The sequence below is a fragment of the Microchirus variegatus genome (genome assembly GCF_963457635.1).
Source record: "Microchirus variegatus genome assembly, chromosome: 8".
Taxonomy (NCBI): Eukaryota; Metazoa; Chordata; class Actinopteri; order Pleuronectiformes; family Soleidae; genus Microchirus; species Microchirus variegatus.
This window is the reverse complement of record NC_139809.1, coordinates 11436780-11464489: the sequence shown is the minus strand read 5'-3', so window position 1 is coordinate 11464489 and position 27710 is coordinate 11436780. Positions and strand designations below refer to the sequence as shown.

At 39.1% G+C, this 27710-nt stretch overlaps 1 protein-coding gene across 1 annotated transcript; it reads left to right on the top strand.

Moving 5' to 3' along the window:
• Window positions 1-1958: 1958 nt before the first annotated feature.
• On the top strand, window positions 1959-9040 carry ska1 (spindle and kinetochore associated complex subunit 1; the record flags this gene model as incomplete). Its single annotated transcript, XM_083893762.1, has 6 exons — window positions 1959-2040; window positions 2804-2919; window positions 6228-6322; window positions 6719-6847; window positions 7605-7774; window positions 8892-9040. The coding sequence occupies 6 exons, from the start codon at window positions 1959-1961 to the stop codon at window positions 9038-9040; spliced, it is 741 nt and encodes a 246-aa protein (XP_083749888.1).
• Between the last annotated feature and the right edge of the window lie 18670 nt (window positions 9041-27710).

Genomic DNA, 27710 nt, shown 5'->3' with positions numbered 1-27710 from the left:
AAGTGACTGTTATAGAACATTTAAGTCTATTTATGAAAACAAAAAAGTGGATTGAGAAGATATAGATTGGGATATAATTGTTTGTTTTTATTCCTAGTATTATTAGTATTTTATTTATTTTTATAAGCAGTAGTGGAGTTGTTAACGTTTTGATCCACACTCCATACCACATGGTGGCGGTAATGCACCAAATCGTTGATTGCCAACAGTCATAAAACCTCTAAAAAGAAGAGGGAAACGAGCTAAAGAAACACACCGCTGGGTGACAGCAGTTCACCAAACCGTGGCTAGTCTGCCGGAAGAGAAGAAGAAGAGTTTTTAAACTCAGATTAAACCGGGAGGAGAGTCCACCAGCGTCTTTCAGTCATAACGTTGAGTAAGTTCTCATAGACATTTTATTTTAGTTTATCATGTTTTAACAACCCTTGTGCCGTTTATTGACTTTTCTGACAAAGACGTGGTGTTCTCGGTGATGAACGGTTACGTCAGTTGGCGTGAATACGGACGTACTACAAGCGTCGTCACAAATTTTCACTTCAAACTGACATTTTTACATCTGCTCTGTTGACGATAATCGATCATTTATATGTATATACTCTTATATCATACTCTTCCGATCCTCTGCAGTGGCTCCCTGTAGCTTCGGAAGAAAAAACATGTTGTGTTTCAAAGTACCTCTTGTTTAGAGACGAAGCTGAGGGTTTTAAAAGCGTTTTAATATAAATGTAGGCTAGCCCCAAAAAAAAGTGCCTCACATCCTATGTGTACTGTACGTCAAATGTGAAACCTGACAAACTTGTGTTTTGAAATATGGAGAGCCATTCGAATCCGCCATTGTTTCATTTATTTCAAAGTGGGTAATTTTTTATTTGATCAATTTTCCATAAATAATGGAAGGACACACATAGGTCTGTGTGTTATTTTTTTGTAGCTCTGAAGTTTCATCAATGCAACAAACTTTAGTTCTTTCAACTTGATAAAAGATGTTATCTAAATTTTATGGGTCAAATTGTTTTTTGGCTCCAGATTAAATGTGTAAGAATGTGGCCAAAAACGGTTACTACATTCAAATTCAAAATACAGAGGTCTTATAGGTTTTGTTTTCTGATGTTACTGGCAACCTGTGGTTGCTCGGCAGCTGAGACTCTACTGACTGCAATGATTGGTAGACGGCGGTAGGTGGCGCCACATGCCAAAACATGATTCCAAAACATAAACATTATTTGCAGTCTGCAAAATATTTTTTAATGCAAATATTATGGCTGTATGTTATATGAACATTAAGCTTAGTCTCTGTGACATATTAGGAGTATTTTACGGCCAGTTGCTTTAGATCTATTACATAATGCACCTTTAAATACACTACTCACAAAAAGTAAGGGATGTTTGGCTTTTGGATAACATTTCAGAATGCTCCTAAAATGCACTGGTAGAATATCACTGTAGCATGAACTTTTCATACTGATATTATTTTTGAATATCCCTAGCTTTTTGTGAGTAGTGTATATTTGGATGGCGAGGGGTTTAACAAAAAAAAATGACTTCTGATTCTTGAGGTTGCAGACCCCTGAATTATTAGGTCAAATCTGAAGGGTGCAGGAGTAGTTAAAGGTACGGTGTGTAATTATTGAAGTTTCCTCACCTTACTCTTCCCTTCCGAGTGTGTGGGAAAAACATATAGTCATCATTAATTACAACTGAAATCATGTTTAGTTTGTCTATTAATGTGGGCTATAAAATGACAGCCTCTGTACAATTGACCCTTCTCTTGATATAGATAAGGCTCATTAAAACAACAATGCATACAATCAGGTGATCGTACACTAAAATAGGGTCACAACGGACATAAGTTGTTGTACTTATCTGTATCATTAAGTCCTATGTTCCTCATGTGATTGTGTCCATGAACTGTACAATGTAACCGTTTAACTGAAGTGACTGTGTCCTTGTTTAGGAAAATGAGTGAGCTGGAGGATATCAGCCACCACATTCATGACAGGATATCATCCTTACAACGCATGCTGGATCTGTCAGTTGTGGGTAAGACACTTGTGATTTGTACTTTTGTCTGATAAATATTGGAATGTATTTGCTGGACAAGCAACGATGTGGTTATATGAGGAACTGACAAGTAGTCATTGCAGAGAAAATAAAGTCTTCAGTTTCCAAACAGAAAAGACTGTCTAACAGTGAAATAAAAGTGGTAGTGTAAGAACAATATTGTAGACGTAAGCTGGTGATGATTGTGACATTTGTGCTTAGCGCAATCTGCACCAACTGTGTGTCAATCAATCAATCAAAAACACACAATAAAACCGTAAGGAAAAACAATAAAATAAGGATCAATAACATTCGATAATGTACAGTTAAGAACAGACGGAAAGTGTCCCAGTGCTACTGAATCTTAAAAGCCATTCCAAATAAATTTTTGAGTTTACTTCAAAAAAAAAAATCCCAGGTCACTGATGGAACCCAAATCAGGGGGTAACCTGTTCCGGAGGTTAGGAGCAGCAAACTCACAATTACTACAATTATAACAGAGAAATATCTGCTTGTTAATTTAGAGATTAACCATTTAAATGCAGTGCTACGGATACCTACATAATCTTTCAGACGAGTAATAAGGACTGTATGGACATCTGTCTCAAAAGCTGCTGTGATGTTCAACAGCACCAACACAGACAGTGACACAGTCACATCTCAGTGCCTCATACCATCAGAATTCAAAACTGTACCTGAATTATCACTTTAAGTTGTGTGAGACTTTAATTGTGGTCCTTTTTTCCCCTCTCTCCACATTCAGCATTGCCCCACAATATAATAAGGAAACTTGGACAAGAACTCTTTGCACTGCAGAGACTTTTGGAGGAGTTGGAAAAATGTGTTGGTCGAGAGAGGGAGCAGCTGAAGCATCTGAAGGTAAACGGAGGCCTGTCGTTTGTGCAGCTAAAGTCAAGTTCCCACTCCATGACTTTCAGAGTTGTAGAATCTCATCCCTTACTATACCATGTGCTGTTTATTATATCCACGAGAAACGCGCGCGGATATTATGGAATTGGTCACGCGCGTCCACGTCCGCAGATTTTAGCCGTTAACGCGATAACTGGAAAGGCGTTTGAGATTAAATTTTCTTATTTTTTTTATGGGTCACATACCCCCTGTAGATGATCCCTATTGATTTTGAGCTGTCTACCATTATTATTAATTAATTAGTTAATTAATTAATTAATTAATTAATTAATGATATAAAAACATATTTTCGCCTGTATCTTCCAAAGTATTGCAGGTATTGGCTTCAAATTTTGCATGGGCATCACATACCTTCTGAGAATTATCCCTATCTTTGTAGCTTTATTATTAATTATCAAATTAATTAATTTATTACGCTAAAAACACATTTTCGGCTTTATCTTCCAGACTGATGGAGATATTGCCTTCAAATTTTGTACAATGATTCATGTAACAACTATCTACAAGTACAATCATTATTACTTTGGCTATGATTAGTAATAGTTACATAATAAGTTAACTGATTAACTTATTAGTGAACACAGAAAAAATAGTTATGGCATTTCTTCTTTATTATTGAGCTCATTTTAACACATTGAGGATATCATGGGTTTATTCAGCACTTATTCATAATATTTATTACATTATAATATAAATGTATTAATTATCATATAAAAAATAGTTAAGCCTCCATTCCTTTATTAATGCATTGAATGGAAAGTTTGAACATATTGTATGCTTTTTCATGAAATTTAATAAACAGTGTATGCTTTTTCATGACATTTGGACACTTTGAAGATATGGCAGGTGTGGTTAGCATTTTAATATTCATAATATTTAACAAGGTATAATAGGTTAACTACTTTTATTAAAAACTAGTGAGAAATTTATGAGTTCAGGTATTCTGTGTTCAATATCGAGTTTATATGGATACTTTGAACATGTATAAAGTGTAGTCAGCATTATATCATAATATTTAACAGTTATTTTGTTGAATTTTTTAATAATTAATTAAAACAGTTAGTGGCAGGTGCGAGTGCGTATACTTTGGGTATATTGGAAAGTTGAGGATTGGACAAGTTCGCGGATATACCCCTTGCTGTCGGCCCCCGACAGCGTAGGCTAGTTTCGTGGTGAGTTCACCTTACATGAGTGATGGGAAAGGAGGATCTCGGTCACAAAAACTGGTTGATGTGTGAAACTTGTCTTCATTCTGCATATCTACACTCTATACTAGCAGTGCTGTCCACGACCTCTACCATGTTTCTTGATGTCATATTTCTCTTTGTCCTTCTCTACTCTTCTTTCTGGTATATCGCAGTTGTATGCCTGTTCAAGTTTCCGCTGCCATCAGCCTGTGCTGTCCTCTCATTAGTTGTCACAGATTCACGTCAAATAGCGAAGGCTGCAATATCATATTTCTGTTTTTGATTGCTCAATTATCTATAACAAATGTCTTCTTAAATCACATCCTTTGACTGTTTCGCACATGGTGATCAGTTGTTCATCATCATAATCATCATCTGTTGCATGCTGGATAAGGATGGGTATTATTAGGATTTTATTGATACCCATACTGATTCCAGTACTACTTGATGATGGGACAATATTCAATATTATCTCTTATCGCGATTAAAAGCACTTGTTAATCATCCTGTATTTCTGTTATCGTGTAATTGTAAATCATAAGTATTTCACGTGAGTGACTTGAAAATCCTGTCCCAACTTGCCAGCATACAGCTTCTTGTGATTATTGTGCCTATGGGGAGCTGCTTCTTTCTTCATGACGTATTATTAATTAATCCATTCATCAATCATATATGATCTCATGAAATTATTTTGTAGGAAAATATATATATATATATATGTCCTATTTGTCATGTATCTGACCACCATAAGTACAGCACCTGTTTAAGAATCTAGAAAATATTATATTAAAACTAGGGCTGTCAAAATTAACGCGTTAACGCAGGATGATTCATTTTAAATGAATGAATTTTCAATTTTTTTAACGCACTTTCTCACTTTCATCGCGCTACGGGTAGACATGCAGTTTATGAACAGGCAAGGCGGCGGGCAACTGCTTAGGGCCCCGAGCCGATAGGGGGGCTCCCGACACTCGGAGCCTAAATGCATCAGTGAGCAGCTGCATCCCCGTCTCCCTTAAACAACAAGGGTTGATTTGCCCTTGACATCTCAGTAGTAGGAAACCTCCCTAAAGAGGCCCCACGTCTCCTCACGTTAACCTGTGTGAAGCTGAAGGAAAATTAAGAGGAGTTATCAATCAGGAAGTTAGAAGAGGAAGAAAAAAGAAAGAAAGACACACAGTTGTAAGTGGCGCTACTGGCGCAGATAATGATATAATCCTAACATTAACAGTCACTGTCTAACTAACGGGGACACAGACAGCAGCTAACATTAGCGTCAGAATGCCAACTGACGCTAACGCTAACTAGTAGAAGCAGTGCTTCAAAGTGCTGATGAGGAATTTCCTGCTGTGGGTTTAGTACCCCCAAGAAAACTATTTAACTTCTATACTTAATATTTTGTTTATAATGTGAGTTATTTACAGTGCAATGTATAGTTTTATTTTTAAGTTATTTACAGCATTTTATTTTTTCTATTTATTTATATTGTCTTATAATGTGTTTTTTTTTTACAATATAATGTTTATTTTTATACTCAGTTTGTATAGGTTTTTACAAGTTATTTACAGTATTATATTGTTCTTTACATTTATATTTTCACACACTTTTTTAACTCTCCGTTCCTACAACAATATAAAGAGAAAATTAGAATTTTTTTGGCATATTTAAGAATGGTAATTAATCGTGATTACAGCTACCCTGTGATTAATCTGATTAAAAAATGTTTTTCTTTCTATCTTTTGACAGCCCTAATTAAAACCCATTTTCCAGTCATCGCATTAATATTGTTAATCTCAGGGTTAGCACAATCATCCCATGCCTAATGATGAGCTTTTGAAGCCTCTTCATTATTATAGGTTGGTTACTGACCAGTGAGGAAGCAGTTCCAAGTGAGTGCCAGTTAATGATACCATCCCTACATGCAGCCGCTTAAAACTAAAAATGAATGTAGCAACTAGCCACAGAGACTGTATCCACACATTTAATGACATGAAACTGAACAACTCGATGATATGGTTTCACTTAAAGTTGAACCTTGATGGAGCACGGAACATGTCTTCTGTGTTTCAGGAACTTGAGGAGTCATTTCACAAGGATGTGGAGAATGTCAATCACTTGAAGGACAACATGCCCGCACACATGCCTGTGAAGAAAGGCCCAGCAAAGTAAGGACTACATATGTTGTATTTATTCTGTTTTTAATCAACATGTTCACACAGCAACCCTTACTCTCACCACATCAGTGCGAGTAGAGAGTTAGACAGCATGTGGCGCTAAAGCTCAACTTACAGCCAGATGACGTCATTGACAGAGCATTGGTCAAATTAAATTGTTGGGGAGAAAAAAAGTTAAATAAAAATAAAGATGAAAATATTACTTTTTTGAACATACAGTCAATATTACGAAGTTTAATGCAAGTAATGATTTTCCAGTTATAACAACTTATTGTTATAAAACAATTATGTAAAAATTGCGAGTAGGCTATGGCATTACCACTCTGATGTTTTACTTTTCTTTTTTTTTGACATAATTTATGTAATGTTCCTTCTTCCATCTCTCAGTGGCAAAGAACCTGTAATGAACAAGAACGACGGAGCAGCTGTTCAACTTGAAAATGTCAAAAAGTCCAGCAAGAACCACGTCAGAGAAATGGAGTTCATCACTATGCTAGAGTTTGAGAGCATCCCTCAGTAAGTGCGGATAAGACAAAGAATGGGGATGAGAGCATTACAAATAACAGTACCAAGACAACAAAATTTTTTCATCCATATTAAGGATTTTATCACCACGCTTTCCTTTGAGGGATACGGAGGAGCTGGAGATGTCATGTACTGTCTTTTTGGCTGACATATGCTATTTTACCTGCAACAATTGTTCGAGTAATCAATTATTAATCAATTACTACATTAACCATCAACTATTTTGATAATGTTTTCTGGTTTCTTTGCTCCATGTGATGAAAGAAAGTTTGTGGACATAACAAGACATTTGACCCTAACCCCAGACATCATCGTGCCTGAGTTTTGCAAGCACAGATCAACATTTTCTGACATTTTAATAATCGAGTAAATGATTATGAAAATAATCTTTGCTTGCACCGGCAGTTAGGGGTTGGTATTATTGGCAAAAATAGTTATTTTTATAAAATATTAATTTTGACAACATCAATATTGAGGGAGGTTGTCCAGAGTGGCTGTATGTGTGAACACAAATGTCCACAGAAGTCACTCCTGACATTCTCCATGGATGCTCCTTCCAGAACTCTAATAATAATATATTTTATTTGAAGTGCCTTTCCTAATCTCAAGGTCGCTTTACAAATCTAATCTGATCTCTGTATAATGTCTAAATAAAGTCAAGTGAGAAGTGCCAGCAACGACAGCAGGAGAGTCCTCAATGTCCAGTTGCTGAGTTAACGTACCTGTTCTGTCTTTGTGTGTTGCTCAGGTACATGAAAGGACGTGTATCCTATGACAAACTCAATGCTGCGGTGAAGAGCCTGAACACAGCTGTAACAGCCAAATACAAGATCCTCCATCAGTCAGTGAAAACTCTGAATAATAATGCACGCAAGCTGCACCAGCGCTTCAAGGATCAGGAGACGAAAGATACAAAAGGTACTGTGACGGCAGATGTCGCCGATTGTGATTTATGGATTTTTCATTATGGTATACGGTTTATTGAACATTCAGTTTATTGTCAACGTTCTGATATCAATGTAGTATCATCTGAAAAATGTTATATGCGCCCACAGATTAAAACAAGACTATCAGTATTTGTTTATCATATTGGTATTGGCCTATTTTAACGCTGGTGATAATGGTGTTACTTTGAGAGCTCAATTTTCTCAGGTGGTACTGTGGTATGGAATGTTTGATAACCACTGACCAAGGGTAAAGATTTATTCAGTCATTCAATATTTAATTTATTCTCCACGGCAGCAGCTTCTTATTGTAACTTAAAGCTGTTAGTGATGTCGTGTTATGGCTAACCTCCCAGCATTCCCCTGCCTCAGCTCACATTTGTTTTAATGAAATGGAGGGCATTAATTCCCTGACAAACAGCGTAACTTAATAAGCAGACAACCACCTCTTTATGGAATTATGACTCCTGATTGCATTAAATTAGAGTTGTGGATCCTGGGAAAAACTGTTTGAGCAGGCTACATTTTGAATTCAAAAGTCCTTCACACTTCCCTCTGAAGCTACGCCTCCAGAGCACAGGAATGCGCAATGGACACGGATTTACTGCGTACTGCGCAGCATCGGTAACTTTGGGTACTTTTCGGTGTAACTTTTTTGGATACTGACGTGAGACATAAATTGGACCTACCTCTATAGATAGAAACAGAGCCACCATGTCATCACTTTGCAGCCCTTTACTGTCAGTTGTCACCACCGGTCAAACGCAGCACCGATGTTCACTCTGGTCTCTGCATCAGCCTTTTTCTTGGCAGTAGCTTTCTCAAAAACTGTCTTTCATTTGCAACCAACGCCTGTTGTTGCTGCAACCGTCTCGTGTCATTTTACAACAAGCAACCATAAGCTCTGGCGTTGTCTTCTGAGCATTTCCCTGATGCCAGCTCTACTTTGGACTGCTGTGTTCAGGTTGCACACGAGAATTGATAATTACCACATTGACATGATTCTTGAGACGCTCTGTGCGATGGATGGAAGTACGTCCAAACTAACATACGTAGCACTGGTCTTACAGTTGTGCTCCAATGTCTTACAGGTCAGTATTTTGTGGTGGAGGATGACATCCGGGAATTCACACAGATGAGAGTGGACAAACAGTTTCTGGGGATTTTGAACATGCTTCGACACTGCCAGCGCCTGCGGGAGCTACGGGTGGGAGGCCTCACGCGATACATGTTATCATGAGACTCCATCATATGTCTTGTTCTTCCAGGCCTACTGTGTTTGTACATGTACTCTTTATGTTGCTGCACGTGTAGGCTTTACATTACTCATAGAAGTTCTTTTCAATAGACATTTCCATTGTGCTTTGTTTAAAAGATTGTAATTAAATAAAGGTCATCTCGCCGATGACATCTACACTACAAATAACAGTTCAGATCTCAAATGAAACATTTTTGAAGCTTTCCACTCACCACACCCCTGTGCAACCAGATGTGTAATGTCCAAAATGTTTTATTGTAATATAAATTAAGATTTAATTTGTACGGAAAAACTGCAGTTTATTTTTAAATGAAACATCTCAGTAATTCACAAAAAAACAAGCACTTGATATGCAAAATCAACAACAACAGCACTAGACTGCAAGTGAGATAAATGGAACTCACTAATAATGTATGATTAACTTTACACATTTTTTTAAATGTAAAATAAGTGAACAATGAAAACAAATGAAAGAGAAAAAAACCACAAATGACATATGAAGTGAATTTTCCCAATGTGGAATCAACAAAGCCTCGTCAATCTAATCCGAATATGTATATGTATGACACACATTCTTAAAAACTCTGATTAAAAAAAGTTTTTAACAGAATAAGGAGAGGGTCCAGAGTGTCTGGGTTCTCATGGCAGAAGCTCGGTCTCCTTTTAACACATATTTAGATTTTTCAATAACCAGTAGTGCTTCACCAGTTGATCTCAGTGGCTGAGCAGGTACATACCAACTTCAATGCTGGGAGATACTAATAGGGGCAAGATCATTTAAAGTGTTAAAATTTAGTCAAATACAATTTCAAAATCAGCTGACAGGGAGCAAGTGAGGGACTGGAGCGGTGCTTATATTTTGTGGTTCTGGAGATTTGCAATGATTGTAATCAGTAGTAATCTTCATAATCTACTGTAATACTCTTTTTAGAGTCAACAAACTGCTTGAGTTTTCTCTGGGTTTTTTTCATGTTGCTCATCAATGAGTGGATGCTCTGCCTGTGCAGCAGCTCATCTCCAGTGATGCGACTCAGTGCTGTTGTCATCTCCTCAAATAACTTAATCAGAGGCTCCAGCACAATAATGTATTTGGTCTGCACCTCTGCTGCACTCCCCACCGCACTCAGCTGTCCCAGGTGACGGACAACACGTCTAATTTTCACCTGAAAATCAGCAACAAACACTCGCTTCACAGACACAGAACGCCGTTTGTCCTCAGTCTCGCTTATCTTTCTGTCAGCCTTATCGATGTCACGTTCAGCTTGGTTGACCCTGGAACTGTATTTGGAAACTTTAGCAGAGTAGATATTCACCTGAGATTCACACCTGTCCACCTCCTCAATAGCTCTGTTTACAGCATCATTGGTCTCATTCCACTCTACAAGAGAAACACCAATAATAATAGGCCCTGAAAACAAACAGTACAGATTAATACTTGTTGGCAGTGTGAGCCTCCTTCAAATAACCCAACATTTAGAGCTGTGTTCACTTACCTGCAATCCACCCTACAATTGGGATAACTAATAAACCTGCACCAATACGTGCATTTCTCTCTGCATCATCTCTCCTTCTTCTCATGTCATCTCTGGTCTCTTTTGCTGACCTCAGGTTTCTTTTCTCCAGCTTCACACTTTCACGGTAACTCTCTAGAGTGGATCTGTGTGACTTCAGCGTCGTTTTCAAGTCATTTAACTCCCTCTTTCTCTGTTTCTTCTGATTTTCTAAACGACTCAGCTCTGCAGTGAGATGCTCGGTCTGTCCGTCTATGCGTCGAAGCTCAGTGTTTGCGATGTACTGGGACTGCTGCATCTGCTGATCCATCTTCTCGATCTGTTGTCTGATGTCATGAAAACGCTGGCTTTTAGAATTGAGGATGATGCCTGGTTCCATGCAGAGGAGCATCTCTGAGACATCGTTGAAGGAATGGAGCCCTTTCATCAGTGGTACGACCACATCTTGGGCGACTTGCCTCGACTGCTGAAGATGCTGCAGCTCTACAGACCTGTAAGTGTGAAAGGGTTAAAGGTTAGAAACTGTAGAGACCTTTAACTGAGTAAATTCCATTATTACAGTATTTCACATTGTTTGTGTAGTGTTTTCTGGGAACGTTATAGCCCAAGAAACAAAATGACAATGATTCATGCAGAGTAGGGATGGGGCCAATCCAGTATCATTAACAGGTTCCGATACAGATATAATTCATTGATCGGAAATTTCCAATTCAACTGTAGAGATTTCCGATCCATCTGTGCTTCAATGTTGTCTTCTGAGATGTCTCCACAAGTGATTCCCAGACTGCTCTGCTATCTGGCTGCAAAAAGTGGAATTTCCTGAACCAAGGCATGCATCATTACTCCGCGTCTCATTGAGACATGCCTTGGTTCAGGAAATTCCACTTTTTGCAGCCAGATAGCAGAGCAGTCTGGAAATCCATTCCACATTTTTGTCACCAGGGGTCTGTAAAGTCGCTCTAAAGTCGTACATATACTTGTACTTGCCTGTATAAAGGAGTTTATTAAAGCCTTATATAAAATCAACAATAATGATGATAATATTAAAGCAAACAGAGCATCCATATCGTCTGTATGGTTCCCCGCCTGTCATTGGACCCAGTGGGCGGGGCTTTCAGGTAGACGAGATGGTGATCGGTGCGGCACTGGACCTCCAGTGACCTCACTCCAAATGAAGGAGGCTACAAGAAGCCCTTTCCCAGTCACACTGGTGCGCCTATGAGAAGCCTTGATCCTGTGAAGTGTAGATTCGTTGTCTGGGTGTTGTCAAAATGCGTCACAGCGCCATGGGCTGTCCCAGTTGCCACACTAATCGTCAACTTCTCATGCGGTGGAGGTTTGACAATGAAGGCTATTCCAGAAGTCTTTGCGAAGCAGCTATAATCATGTGAGGTTTTGGCTGATTTACAGCTTAAATAAAGTGCTGTTTAAATAGTGCTGTAACTGTACTCGTGCATTTCTTATCCAGCAAAATATGGCAGTGTACAGTACACACTGTTGGCCTTAATAAGAAACCTGCCAAGTTTGAAGCCTATCAAGTGACTCATTGGACAGCTATGAGATAGATAGACATTCAATGCATTTATTAATACATGAGCTTATACCTGACGGGCTGCATGAACATTGAAATAATCCTGAATAGTTCACTCCTGCAAGACAGAAAACAGGACAAATTTAATTTTGTAACATGTTAATAACAAATTAAATTTTCCAATTTGTACCCAGAATAGTTTATTCCATTGCTTTGTGCAGAGGGAGACATAGCCCTCTGGTGGGCCTTGGCGGTATTGCACTGTGCTCTCAGACTGAGTTAAGAAATTAATTATTTTTTATTTAAAGGAGACATATTATACCCTATTAAGTTAACCTAGTTTCCTGGTGTCCTAGTGAACATGTCTGTGACATGCTTTGGTCAAAATACCTTAAGGATGAAGCACCACAGCAGTTCAATCACTCTGCCAAAACAGCCCTGTTCAGAACGCTCGCTCTTGAGTGCCTGTCTCTTTAAATGCAAATGAGACACAGGAAACTACATCACCGTAACTGAGGCTCAGTTACATTGCCGTCTTATATGTCGTCTAAAATGTATTCCTGGACACGTAAATCCTCTGAGGCTGGAAGTCTGTGTAGAACTCTGTGCTGCACTGTGCAGCCAAAAATAGAACACTTCCACACGGACTTCTGCTCTTCCGGACTCCTGCACTCTCACATTTTTAGGGACAAAGCCGAGCTCGTGAGACATCAATTCCAGGAATGTCTCATTGTGACGTCACAACGAGTGCAGAAGTGTTTTGTCTCCTGTACTTAGACTAAGGAGGACCACAAAAACATGAGGGAGTCATCTTTTTTCACACTTTGCCTACTCATAGGGCCTCCAGAGTCCCAAATATAAGTATTAAAATGATTAAAAGGTTGATTTTTGCATAATATGGTTCCATTAATCAGGCCTATGATCCTCAAAACTCATCCCGTTAAGCATCACTGTTTTTCAACATCTAGATACACTACATGTAGGGATGCTGTTCCCACCTCATATATGTTAGTATTTTTTTTCTGAACAAACATTATACCAGGTAAGACGGCATGTAGTTTCAATAGTGCAGTAACTGTACTTGTGCATTTCTTATCCAGCAAAATGTGGCAGTGTACAGTACACACTGGTGGCCTTGATAAAAAACCTGCCCAGTTTGCCCAGAAGCCTATCAAGTGACTCATTTGACAGCTATGAGATGGATAGATGTTCCATGCATTTATTGATAAATGAGCTTATACCAGCCAAAGATGGACCAGATGGAGCAGTACAACTTGGATATAATCCTGTATTGTTCATTCCTGCAAGACAGAAAACAGGACAAAATTAATTTCGTAACGTTATTAACTTATTATCTTTTCTACTTTTATACCCACAGAGGTTTCTTCCATTGCCTTCTGAAGAGGGAGACATAGCCCTCTGGTGCAAGAGACAAATGGCCTTAAATTCATGGAAGGAGATTGCTACTACGTTACAAAAAGAGGTTGGTTTTTGCCCTTATTTTTCAAAATAAGGCTATATGTTACCACATTTCACTCGTCTGCACACAGAACTGTCGTGGAGGATGTGATTCACATGGCAGGGCACTGGGCTCCTGCTAAGCACTTGAACCATTCGGTGAACACATTTTTTTTGAACAAATCATTTTATTGATTCTAGGGTCAATTTAGAGTGACCAATTCACCTATTCCCCATATCGCCCACTGTCAGCTGATATAGGCACAGCACCCCCCGCGACCCTCTGGTGGAGGATAAAGCGGTAGATGATGGATGGATGAATGGAATCTAGGGATTCATTACACTCAAAAGACATCCCCCTGTCAAGTGACTCATTGGACAGCAATGAGACAGGTAGACGTTCCATGCATTTATTGATAAATTAGCTTATACCAGTCAAAGATGGACCAGATGGACCAGATAGACCAGATGGACCAGATAGACCAGATAGACCAGATGGACCAGATGGTCCAGAAGAAAATTGAAATGGTCCTGAGTAGTTCATTCCTGCGAGACAGAAAACAGGGCAAAATTAATTTTGTAACATGTTAATAACAAATTTTTCCACTTTTGTACCCACAGTGGTTTATTCTATTGCCTTCTGGAGAGGGAGACATAGCCCTCTGGTGGGCATTGAAGGTATTGCTTTGTGCCTTTATGTAGTATTATGTATTTAAATATATTGTGTTCCTTTTGTTGGTGTATTTTAAAACCTTATCCTATTTATTCACCTAAATATTTCGATTTCATTTACCCTTAGAAGATTTAGATCATTTATTTAGTTATTTTTACTCCTTTGAACTTCAAATCTTCAACTTTTCATTTTTTTTAACGCAGGCTTTTCGACAATTTGTTATGATTTTGGAATTTTAACTTTCTTACAATTCTGTCTTTGTCTTGTTGTTGTTATTAAACATACGTATATTAATATATATATGTGATATATTAAAAAAAAACAAGATGTTTTATATATATACAGTTGAGGCCAAAATTATTAGCCCCCCAGGAATTATGGAACATTTTCCTAAAATTCTTCCCAGTGTTTGCAGCATTGATAAAACTTGATACAATCAAACATTCACCAGTGCTATTTAGTTGCTTTTGGTACATTTTGGATATAAAATAAATTTTTCTTGGTCTTGGTTTATATCAAATAAAGTGAAAAATGGGGTGGTCAAAAATATTAGCCCCCATGTGTATTTTTGTTTTCAAAACACGCCTAATTAAACAATCAGGTTTCAAACCACACCTATGCAGTCAATTGGCTTCCGGACAACACCTAAGCATTCAATCAGCATAAAAGGACTCCAAGGAACAGGGCACCTGTGCACATTGAGAGGGATTACTTTTACTCATCATGCCAAAGACAAAGGAAATCAGTCTTGAGCTCAGAAAGAAGATTGTGGAGGCTCATGAGAAGGGGGAAGGTTATACTGCCATTTCCAAGTGTTTCACGGTGTCTAGAACCGCTGCACGTTGCATCATTGCCAAGTACAAGGAGACAAATTCAGGAAAACACAAACCTGGGCGTGGTCGTGAATGCAAGATTTCAAGAACTCTGGATAGGAAAATCGACAGAGATGTCGGCAAGAACCCCCGGACATCTGCCAATATGATTGTTGCTGACCCGGCCTCTTCTGGAGTTGATGTTTCAAGGAACACAGTTGTGAGGGCTCTTCATCGTGGTGGGCTCCACGGCCATCGTCCGAGAAGAAACCCTTTACTCAAAGAGCGGCACATCACAGCAAGACTGAAGTTTGCCCGTGAACATTTGAAAGGTAAAGATGAGTTTTGGAAGTCTGTGCTTTGGTCTGATGAGACTAAAGTGGAACTGTTTGGGCATATGGATGTGGCGTATGTTTTGCTAAGAAAGGTAGAGGCCTTTAACTGAAAGAACACAGCTTCCACAGTTACACATGGTGGTGGGAGCATCATGCTGTGGGGATGTTTTGCAGCCTCGAGCACAGGGAGCCCTGTTCGGGTGCATGGCATCATGAAAAAAGAAAATGATGTTGAAATTTTGAGGAATAACATGCAGAAATCTGCTCGTAGTCTATCCTTAGGTCGTCTCTGGGTCTTCCAACAAGACAATGACCCGAAGCACACATCCAAATTGGTCCAACAGTTCCTGAAGGATACCAAAACCAAGGTGCTGGAGTGGCCCGCACAGAGCCCAGACCTCAATCCTATTGAGAATCTGTGGCGGGTGCTCAAGGTGAATGATGATGCTTGGAAACCACGCACTTTGGACCAACTGGAATGGAAGAATGGGCCAAAATCCCTCAGGAGACCTGTGCCAACCTAGTAAAGAACTAATCTAAGAGGTTGTTGTCAGTTGTGGCTCAGAAAGGGTACACTATTGACTATTAATGGGCAGGGGGCTAATAATTTTGGACGTCTCATTTTTGCCCTATCTTGTTTCAATTCAGTGTATCAATAAAATATTCAAATCAAACTTAGTGGACATTTTGTCTGTGTTATTTTGGAAACAAATGCAATATAAACACTTGTTGTTAATGGTCATTTCCATAGAGAAATCAAGCGTTTTGTCTCATTTCACAAGGGGGGCTAATAATTTTGGCCTCAACTGTATATATAACAATGAAATGTGCCTTTTGACGATTGCCTTTAACGGTCTTCTCTCGTGTGATTCATTAACAATAACAAAGGGGGGGCTGATCATCATTTTCATCTTTTAAATATGTAATTATTTTGAGACAAACGGGTGACAATAGTTTATTCACAAATAATCTATCAATACATATTAACGCAATGTTTAAAAAAAAAAAAAAAGTTAAGATGCACTACAGTTATTTCTCCAGCAGGTGGCACCTGTCTGTTAAGTTTAAAACTTCAGCAGGATTTCTTCGTCCTGTCTCAACTCGTTAACTCCGTTTTGAGAGCGTTAACACAACAATGGAGTATCGTGGAGGGCTTTTCATTTTAATTTAATTAATAATAATTAATAAACGTTGAATTATTGTTATTTAATTATTGCTGCAACATAACTCCCGGCTCCTCCAGCTCTGATTCTGCGTGAAGCAATTTCTTACTTTCACTTTCAGATTCACTGCCAACAACAGCCTGGTATTCGTGTCGTGTCTGCTCTGAATGTGTTGTCGTATAGTTAAGAGGACACTGCACATGTGCACATACCCATTTACTCCAATAATCCTTGATAATTACACCATATAATCAACAATGCCCTCAAACTTCTTCTTTTTTTTTTTTTTTCTTTATTGATTTATTTATTCTGCTCGGAGAGTTTTAATTAAACTCCCCACTCTAAAGTGCATCCATTGACCGCAACATTTAAATTAGTCTTCTGTTCAAAACACAGCATTGAATAAATCATTCTTATTTCTCACCTCCTCTCAGCCATTGCTCTGCATGTGGAGGTTCAGGGGAGAATGCAGTGGCGCTGTGAGGATGGAGAGGGGAGATGGGGGTGGCTAGAGAGATGTATTATACAATCTGGATAGAGCACCGCCCCCTCTGCCTTGAAGACAATTGTGTCATGGTGGCCACTCTGAGTACTGCAACAAACAATACTCATTGTGCCCAAAAAGAGAATTTTGAGATGCCTGTAAAAGTGTCCACGGGATGAACACAGGCTTTTATAGATCTTTATATAATATATGTTTTTAATTCATGGAGTTTCATTTTTGAAAAATGTTCCTAAATGCCATAAAAAGCCCAGACAAATCTTATTTCTCAGAATGACTCACACACTGGCAGAGGCGCAGCTTGTGAACAGGCAAGGCAGGCAACTGCTCGGGGCCCCGAGCCGATAGGGGGGCCCCCGACACTCGGAGCCTGAGGGCTGTTTTTACTGAAATGTTCAGTGAGCAGCCGTCTCCCCCGTCCCCCTTAAACAACAATGGGCGATTTGCAATGACATCTCACTAGGAAACCTCCCTAAAGGGGCCCCACCTCACTTTAACCTGTGTGATGTTATCGTTCTGCAAATTGGAAAATGAAGAGGATTATTTACAGTATAATGCATATCTTTTTTTACTCAGTATATATATAGTTTTTTTCAGTTATTTACAGTATTTTATTGTTCTATATATTTATATTGTTTTATAAAGTGGGTTCTTTACAGTGTAATGTTTTTTTTACTAAGTTTATATAGTTTTTCAAAAGCTATTTACAGTATTTTATTGTTCTTTACATTAATATTTTCACATACTTTTTAATTACAGGGTTTTTCCATGTTATTTCATTCATTATGAACAAAATATATATTTTTGTTGGTGCCAGATTATTTGTAACATAATGGTGATGAACACTGGTTGGAAGGAAGGGCCCCCTGGGAATTTTTGCTTAGGGCCCCTACAGACTCTAGAATCGCCTCTGCACACTGGGGAGCTTTAATTATGGGAAGGACCCGTTGCGTTGACAGCTGCAATGCCCGTTTAAATGTGGATCAAATGAATAATATGTTTCAGGTATTTTATTAATTGAATCTTCACAAATATAATTTTGGTAACCTCAGAGCAGACAAAGCAGTGCACACCCCCCCCACCCCCCCCCCCCCCCCCATGAACTTAGGCATCTCCCCCTTTGGGGGGCCCGCACCCCAGGTTGGGAACCACTGCTCTATGGTGCCCACAACCCGGAAATAGACCAGGAAGTCTTTGGGAACTTTGGGCATATGCGCTGGGTGAGAAACTCCATCGGAATGAACAGAGCCAAAGTGATGCTCTATCCAGTTCTTATAATACAGGGGTCTGTAACCTTTAGTATGAAAATAGCCATTTTTGTCCCCTCTCCATCAAAATAAAATTAATCTGGAGCCGCAAGACCCATTTGACCCATAAAAATTAAGATTATATATACATATATGTTTTTTATACAGAAATACTATATACAAAATAATGAGTGTGTTGCATTAAGAAGTACAAAAATAAAAAATAAAAATTTCATTGCTGTTTATAGACAACATTTTATAATATGGAGGAAAAACTACCTTGGAATTAAACACAGAATTCCATTGTTTGTGGAAATTAATGAAATTAAAAATAACTCACTTTGAAATAGATAATGCAATATTTGGAGTACAGTACAGATACAGTAAAAATATGATGGACAACATATTAAAGCAATTTTATCACCTTGGGTTCTAAATAAGGTGTTCAATTTGAAAGAAGATAATGAATATGAAATAAAAATAGACTTTGTTTTATTCAAAGGAGCCACAACAGAAGGGTTGAAAAGCCACATGTGGCTCTAGAGCCGCAGGTTGCAGACCCCTGTATAATAAATCCATGCTCGAGAAGCACAGCCCACTCCTTCCGCCCTCCTCCTCCTCCTCCTCCTCCTCCTCCTGCTTGAGTGCTAATTTGAAACCACAGGCTTCTTCACAGAAATCACGTGACGGTTTTGTTTGATTTTATTTAAGCAGATAAAAGGGTTTACAAGGGTGACCAGCACACGTCATAGTTAATAAGAAACAGGGAGATAACAGACATTGAACTATAAAAGTGCAAGTAATTACACAGATACATACAAATTACATTTGTTTTGTGTGTGTCTATTGAATTTGAATTGAATATTGAATTTTTCCTTTGCATTTGATTGACACTTAGATACATCTTAAAATAGGCAGAAATTAAATACGTAAATAAATAATTAAATAAAACAAATAATGAAAAGAATGATTAAATAAGAAAATAAAAAAGGAAAAACAGGTCAAATAGTTCAATTTCTCTAGTCAGCAACAGAGTCTGGTTTAGGTGTGACACAGTCACATTACCCCATATTCATTAGAATTTATTCGCCCTTTGTTTCAGATTATTATTATTTTCGCATTGGGAAAACAATAGGTCAGTTCAATAAGCCAAAGAGAGGCAGAGGTTGGTGTTCACTCTTCCATTTAAGAGCTATCCATGTATTAGCTATTATCAAATATATTTTAGGAATCTGATTTTGTTGCCTGTTACGCGCAGCATCGACATGTTCCCTGATAGAGTTAACCTTGGTTCAGGTGGAATATTTATTTTAGCTATCTCCGATATGGTTCAAAGTATTGTTTCCCAGTAGTTGTAAACAGGACCAGAACATACCATTAAGAGAGCCAGCTTCAGATTTGCACCTGGAACAGTATTGAGAGATTATCTGATTGATCTTGTGTAGTCTATCAGGGGTGTAATGTGTTTGCTATTTCTGGAAAAGTGTTAGGCTATTTCACATAGCTCCGTCCAATAACTATTATGCAATTAAGCCCCTCTTTTTCAAACATACTGTTAACGCCAATATACATGTGGAATATAAACCCCTTGAGTTCTTTTTTGCTACTCAATATATTAGATCTTCCCAAAGATCTAGAGTCCCAAATGTCCTGAGGCCCTTTGTCAACCATACTTATGGAATGCCATCTCTCATCTCATTCGGACCATAATTTATAGGTGTGCAAATTCAAAATACCGAGGTCTTTTAGGTTTCGTTTTCTGACATAACTGGCAACCCATGGTTGCTCGGCAGCTGAGACTCTACTGACTGCAATGATTGATCCCTGTTGTTTTTGATTTCGCTGTCCCCCCACCTCCCAACAAACCTGTCTCCCCAGCCCGCAGACGCCGTATCTTTACTCCATCAACGGCCAGAGAGTTTGCTGTCGCCTTTGGGGACTCTCAGCTGTATGCTGACAGTGGACTGGTTCCTCCCCTTTGTTCAGACACCTTACTCTCCACTTTCCATTCTACATGCTCTGCAATCCTGGATTCTGTTGCCTCTTTTCGGCAAAAAAGCACCAAAACCAAGGCTAATCCCTGGTTGAACGACCACACAGCGGGCTTAGATTTGACAGACAGATTAGGTCTGTTGTCAGCACAAGCCTTTTTCAACTGCGCCTCTTGGCCAAAGTGAAACCTTTTTTTCTTAAGTCGGCAGGACCTCGAGAAGGCTATCCACGCTTTTATTAGTTCAAGACTGGACTATTGTAACGCACTCTATGTTTTGCCTTAGCCAGTCTTTAATCTCGAGTCTCCAACTCGTGCAGAACGCTGCGGACCGATTTTTAACAGGCACGTCCGGGCGGGAACACATTACCCCGGTGCTGTCGTCACTCCACTGGCTTCCAGTTTGTTTTAGAATTGATTTTAAACTCTTATTGTTTGTTTTTTACGCCATTAACGGCCAGGCTCCCTCCTACCTGTCAGAGATTTTACCTGTTGTACCAAAGGTAGAAAGGTAGATCATGGCAGAGCCCTCCGTTCTTCTGGCCAGCTCCTGTTAGAGGTCCAGAGGTCCAGGCGTAAACAGTGGGGCGATCGCTCTTTTGCTGTCGCAGCTCCCAGGCTGCCCTCTGAGATTCGCACCACTACTGACCTCAGCCTTTTTAAATGGAAGCTGAAGACACACTTTTTTAGATTGGCTTTTAACTCTGACTAGGGTAGTCCTTCTCTCAGGTGTACTTATTTTACCTGTTTTCTACTTTATGTACTTTTAGAAGGCCTCCAGCACCCTGCAGCACTAGTAGCACTTTCTGTTTTATTTTATTGATTTTATGTAAAGCACTTTGGGTACCGTCTGGCTATTGTAAAGTGCTATACAAATAAAACTTGATTGATTGATTGATTGTTAGACGGCGGTAGGTGGCGCCACATGCCAAAACATGATTTCAAAACATAAACATGATTTGTAGTCTACAAAATATTTTTTTTTAATGCAAATATTTTTTGCTGTACTGTTGTTGTTGGTGAGTTGAATAGAACTGTCCAACGAGTCACTTGATTCACTTGACAGGCTTCAGACTTGGCAGGTTTCTTATCAAGGTCACAGGTGTGTACTGTACACTGCCAGATTTTGCTGGATAAGAACTGCAGATCACCTTTGTTGGCGCCATCCTGAGCTCAAAGTCCGTAAAGAGGTGTGAAAGGTTGGCTTGTCTTGGCTTTCCTTTTTACGACTGTGCTGTAAAGCTCACCTCTTTGCCTCTGTTAGCAGTCTTTTATTTGTCCTGCCCTTGTAAGCACGTTTTGTTTGCTTAACCAATATATTTCAAACAGGGGCACACCCATCAAGTAAACAGACTAAACCACAAACAACAGTATGTGTATATATTGTATCAAAATGATATCATTCTTTGAAGAAAACAGAGTGGAAACATGCAAGTGAAAGCAATATTCTTCCATAGCTGTAAGGTCATTGCATAATTATTGATCAATCATGATAAATCTGCTGAGCAATGCTTTGATGCACATGTTTATGTGCCGACAAAATGACAATCTATAAGTGTAAATCAGTATCATTATTATCTCCTGAACTCTCTTTAGAGTCAACAAGCTGCTTGACTTTTCTGCACAGCGCAGTCAAACCCGCAGAAGCAGCACAAGAGGTGGTAATGAGGTTACAGAGGAAGCTTGCAGGATTGACCACACCCGGCTGTGCCGCAGAGTTTTATTTTAAGCCAATCGCTCTCCATGAACAATAAGTCAAATCTGTGTCATTTAAAGTCCAACAGTTTACGTGTTGAAGTTGAATTTGCTTGAGTGTTCATCTCATATTTTGGCCTTAGTCATTTCAATGCATATTTTCCAACTCCAACCTTTATGAACAGTACAAAATGCAAATACAAGAAACGACATAAAAACAAGTGTTTATTTGTTATTCTTGCTCTAATGAATCAAAAATAAACAAGTGAGATGTGAAGAGTTCAGCCCTAACTAACATTGCACACTAATAGTTGCCTAACAATTGTGCACACACAGATATTCTCCTGGGAACTCACTTTTCCTTTGTTAAATATTCAGGTTTATTAGCAGTTTGGATTGACTGAGAGAAGTGTTTTTGTTCAACAATAAAATGAATCCTCTGGAACACAACTTGCTTAATAATTGTGCACGCAGTGTATAAGATAAGATGACCCTTTATTCTTCCTGTCTCTGTCCTTTATCTTTACTGTCTCGGTGTCACAGTCGCAGAGACAGTAAAGATAAAGGTAATGAATAATTAACGTGCATTTTCACATCTGTGAACGTACAATATAGAAAAATATCGACATCAAAACTATGAACAGGTACAATAGAATATACATTATTAAGTTACCGGAATTTGCACAGTATGAGCTTGATATTTACAGTAAAACAGGACTGCACACAAGTTAATGTACGTGTGTATTGCACTTAGGTGAACTGTACGTCATATTGCAAAGTCATATAGACAATGGTGTGACCAGGGTTGTGGTCAAGATCTGAGCTGGTGGTTCGGCGCTGCTGATTGGTCGGTCCATTGTTTCCATGGTCGACCAACCCTCACATTGCCATTACGGACCAGAAAAAAAGAAAAGAAAAAAAAGTCATGTGATTTCACAGAAGACGTCTGACTTCAAGTCAGCTCTCTCCACCTGGGGAGGAGACTGTTTGGTCATGTCCCTCCTCCTCCTCCAGAGGGCAATAAAATCTATCCTCTCGCCATGACTGCTTTCACTTGTGCTCCTGATCATCCTCATACAGAAGCAAGTTTGACCACTGAGGTAAGAAATCTTCAATTGAATATTGAATATATCCACGTCCTAGCTTCACTGTCTTTTTAATCATTGTGTTCTTGTGCTGTGGCTTTCCTTTTGGTAATTTTTGCCATTTTTGCATGTCATGTTTTTATGCATTGTTGTTTATTATTTTTTTAATTGTTTTACCATGTCAATCACAGTTTCCATATCTCTAACTAGATATATATTTTTTCGCCAGGGACCATATGAGCTGGACGAAGTTCTGATCAATATTAATTTCATCTCTTTATAAAAAAGCAGTAAAAAAAAAATTATAAACAGTGTTTGAGTGTTCACATAATAAACATAATTACTGGCAGGACAAACTTTATTCAATTTTTTACAAACTCACTCGATTAAAAAAATATGCAACGACTATTCTCTGTGAGGAAAACTACTATACTATATTTTACGGGTGGCGCCTAATTAAGTAGAGTGAACGATGATCGTTTAACTCAACCAACGGAGGAACTAAGCTCCCAAAGCTGTTTCTGCACGGGGGGGAGAGGAAGGTGCACACCTGCGAAGTGTTCTGCGTCTGTGCCCATTTTTAAACAAAATTATGTTCTTGGTCGTTATTTTCATGAAAAAATAAATGCACGTTTTGATTTCCCATTTCTTTTTAGCTGTCATTCCTATAAAATAGATTGTCAATAATGAAATTGATACTGATGTAACCGAACGACGGGGGGGGGGGGGGGGGGGGGGGGCGTCGCCGCCTATACTATACATATAATGGAGGACAACACAATAATAACGGAGAGACGAGTTAACTGGATCAGGTCATCCACTGCTTCCCATTCATTCTTTTATTAGACAGCAATAGCACAGCGGAAGTCCATCCGCCAACACAACGTCATCAGACAGAGAGATGATAACAACCTGATACACTGATACTGACCGATACGATTCCCATCCCGAGTTGTTATGTCAATCCACAACTGTCGTAGCACATTAGTGACACCGCGGTGAGTTTAGTTTCAGGTTTGATATTCAACGGACATTCACTCCAGATCTGACAGCCTCCTCCTCCGTTTCCACCGAGGAATAGCTGCACGATCACGACTTGTTCCACCCACCGCTGTCTCATTTAGGGACCATCAACAAATTACCGTTTGAATGCTAATATTTACATTAGATATCATTTTTTTAAAAATGATAGTATTAAAATTAAATAAAAATGGCCTGATCAGCCAGTGTAGTATAATGGTCCTGCATTCATTTCAAGTCATTAGGTCACATGACCTGGAAGCTTCAGATATCTGTAATTCAGTTTTTAGGATTAAGATTCAAAACTACTTATGCCATTTATGTGTATGGGGTTTGTCATTATATATAGAGAGAGAGGGAGAGATAATTCAGTTGTGGATTAGGTGAAATTACATTAGAGGCCTGAAAGCATTTTGATATTGTCTGTTTCTCTTTTTTCTTTCAACAGTTTTACATCATGGCCACCAAAATTGCTGAGACCACTCAAAGTCTTACAACCGCAGCAGAGATGCGTGAAACTACCAAGATGCTGATGCAGCCCAATGCAAACTGGGAGGAGTATCTGACTCCTGCTCCACTTTCTATTGCTATCTTGGGAGAACTTGTCTTCATTTCCTCCAATGACGACTTCTCCATCAACAAGAAGCCTCCACCAGGGGGCTTCATGTACTTAAAGTACCCAGACTCCTTCAGGGCCAGTCTCATGCAGATCTGTAACTCAGGCTGGCAGGCATTTAATGACGCTCACAATGGTATGGATAGGATCCGCCTTCACACTGGCACAATACCCGATTATATTAAGACATCGGTCGGCATTCTTTTCAATGCCAGTGATAAAGTTATTGAAACTCTCCTGCCAGATCAACTCGAAAACATTCGTTCTATTGCTGATGACTGTGTGGAACAAGCAACCATGGTTGAGAAGAGATATGCTGATGTCATCAGTTTAATAGGGGAGCTGTTGGAGGCCTGTGTCAGTGCTCAGTTCTTTTATGGGGAAGAGCTGAAAGAAGTGCAGAATAAAATAAAGGAAAACAAAATGAGGGAACAGACTGCCAGAATGCAAAATGAACAGACCAAGAAAGCAATGCAGGCCATGTCAAAGCAGATGGAAGAAGCACAAGATGCTTACAAGCAATCCATGGACTCTCTTCCCTCTGGATGGGAAGTGATTGGCATGAATTTTGTTGATGGTCTACAATCAAGTGTGGTAGGAATGATGAATGGAATGGTTTCTCTGGTGGGTGGTAATGCCAATGCATCAGGTGCATCATCAGAAGGTTCTACTGATGCGAGTGGTGATGCTGGTGGTGATGAGAATTCTGATCCAATCGCACAAATCAATGCCAGCTGCACGTCTGGAGAGATTCTGAGTCTTGCAACGGGTTTCGACCAATATGTCAGTGAAAGTGAAATAGACTGGAAAAAACTGTATGATGAGAGGAATAAAAGCACAAAGACTGCATGGGACAAGGACCAATTCACACGGCTCTTAACCCAACTGGATCAGATCCCAAAGGGCTCTCAATGCACAGATGCTCTTTCACTCTGTGAAACAGGTATTGAGATCTGCGAAGACCTGGCAACATATAACCCAGGTAAGAAGTGGGACATCAAGTCAACTGGAAAGCTGTTAAAGAGCATTAAAAAGTTGAAGGATGCTGCTCACAAATTTGATTCAAAGTCCAAGAAAACTTTAGGTACCCCAGCTCTTAGCGCCAAAGGACCAATGAAATTCAAATCAGAGAAGACCAGTTCAGCAGGTCAAGGCAAATTAGCCGGTCAGGTAGCAGTTGAAAATGCCCGTTTCCAAATTGAGCAGACCAGAGAAGAACTCAAAAACTCACGAGAGTCCTATGAAAAGGCTGTTGAGAACATGGAGAAGAAGCAGAAGGAGCTGAATGATGTTCTGATTGAACTGCAAAACTGTGAAATCAAAGAGATTAGCTTTGACCAAACCATCAAAATGCTGGTCAAGGGTCTTGATGCCATGGGAAGAGTACAAGAGCAGTGGAAGAAGATGGTGCGCTTCTTCCAAATGATCTCCAACATCATCCAAATCAGCCTCAGCAAAACACTGAAAAACTTTGTCAAAACATCTGATTCAACAATGAAGCTGAGCTACAATGAAAAGCTCTATTCAAAAGACCTGCTGTACATGCAGGCATTTCAAGCCTCAAATGTTTCCAGCCTGGTCCACATGATCTCATCCACCTACACTGAAGTCTCTAACAAGTACCTGATGGACAGAGTGAGCAGCCTGGGCAAACTCATGGCCATGGATAAAGGGAAACCAGAGTTTCTTTCAGAGCGTGAGAAGCTGCAAACCTCCTGCAAGGCAGCTCAAGAAGGTATTCTGAATCTCGTCCTGAAGAACAAGAGAGAATTTGAGAACAAGACCAATGCCAGGATGGCAAAAATAGAGAATGGATTGAAAGCAGTTCTCCCAGAAGCTTCAGCTGAAGAAACTCAGAGAATCAAGGAAAACGTTCAGGCTGGCTACGGAGAGGAAATACAAGATTACATCTAAATCAAGTTATTCATGTTTTTTTTTTGTTTGTTTGTTGAATCACAGACAAACATGACTTGTCACATAAAATCTAAGAAGTAACTCTTTATTGCTTAAGTATAATCTCCACCGTTTATTGCTAATATCCAGTATAGATATTATCATACTAAGAGTAATCAAAAATACTGAGATGTTGTGCACAATCCGAAGTTTTTAATGTTTTTGATTTTATTTGTTTTTTTGTTTTTTTGTTTATCACTATGCTAACCATGTGCAGACTTAGCCAAGAAGGCTTAAGATCCTGCTGGTCTGCAGTAAAATCTCTGTATAAATAGACACAATGTAATCATTCTTAACTCTTAATCATTCATGTGATGTTTTCATTCACCAGAGAAGATGTCAGATTTAGTTTTAAAGTTGCTGAATGCTTTGCACCTGCTTCATTTGCTACATACATACACAATAAATGTTGGTTAACCACTGAACAACAACAGTGTACCCATTGTGATTATAATATCACAATAATATAATGATCATTCTTTCTCATATATAAGACATTTATCACACATTGACTTATAGCATCAACTACTATATTATTGGCTGTAGCAGTTCTGTATGTTTGCTTTTGAATTAAATACAGTAAAGTCATTTCAGTGTGTGGTGGTTGATTTCTGACTTTTGAACTTGCTGGCCTTTAGTCAGCTTACCCTAAGACTTTGGATTGAGCATTGGCCCGATGGTGCACATCCTTGATTTTCAAATTTTCTGGAGGAATTTTAATTCTCACTGATTTATCATGCTGCACTTTCGCTGATATATCACTCTACACCAGGCAGGCAGCGGCTCATCACCAGCAGCTGTGCTGTCTGGAGCAGGGAGGTGGGAGTGAAGAGGCTGTCCTCACGGTGGGTGAGACATTTTCACACGGTTCACCGCAGAACATTGTGTTTTACTTAAACGATAAGGTGTCCATTCACCAATACGCGAGCACATATTTATTTTTGCATTAGCATGCTGCTACTTTGCGGCTAACTTGGTTTCCAAAGGTAAGCTACCGGGGCTACGATTAGCATTAGCGTAGGGCTAACATAATACAAACACTGTGCAACCTCATTAGGCAC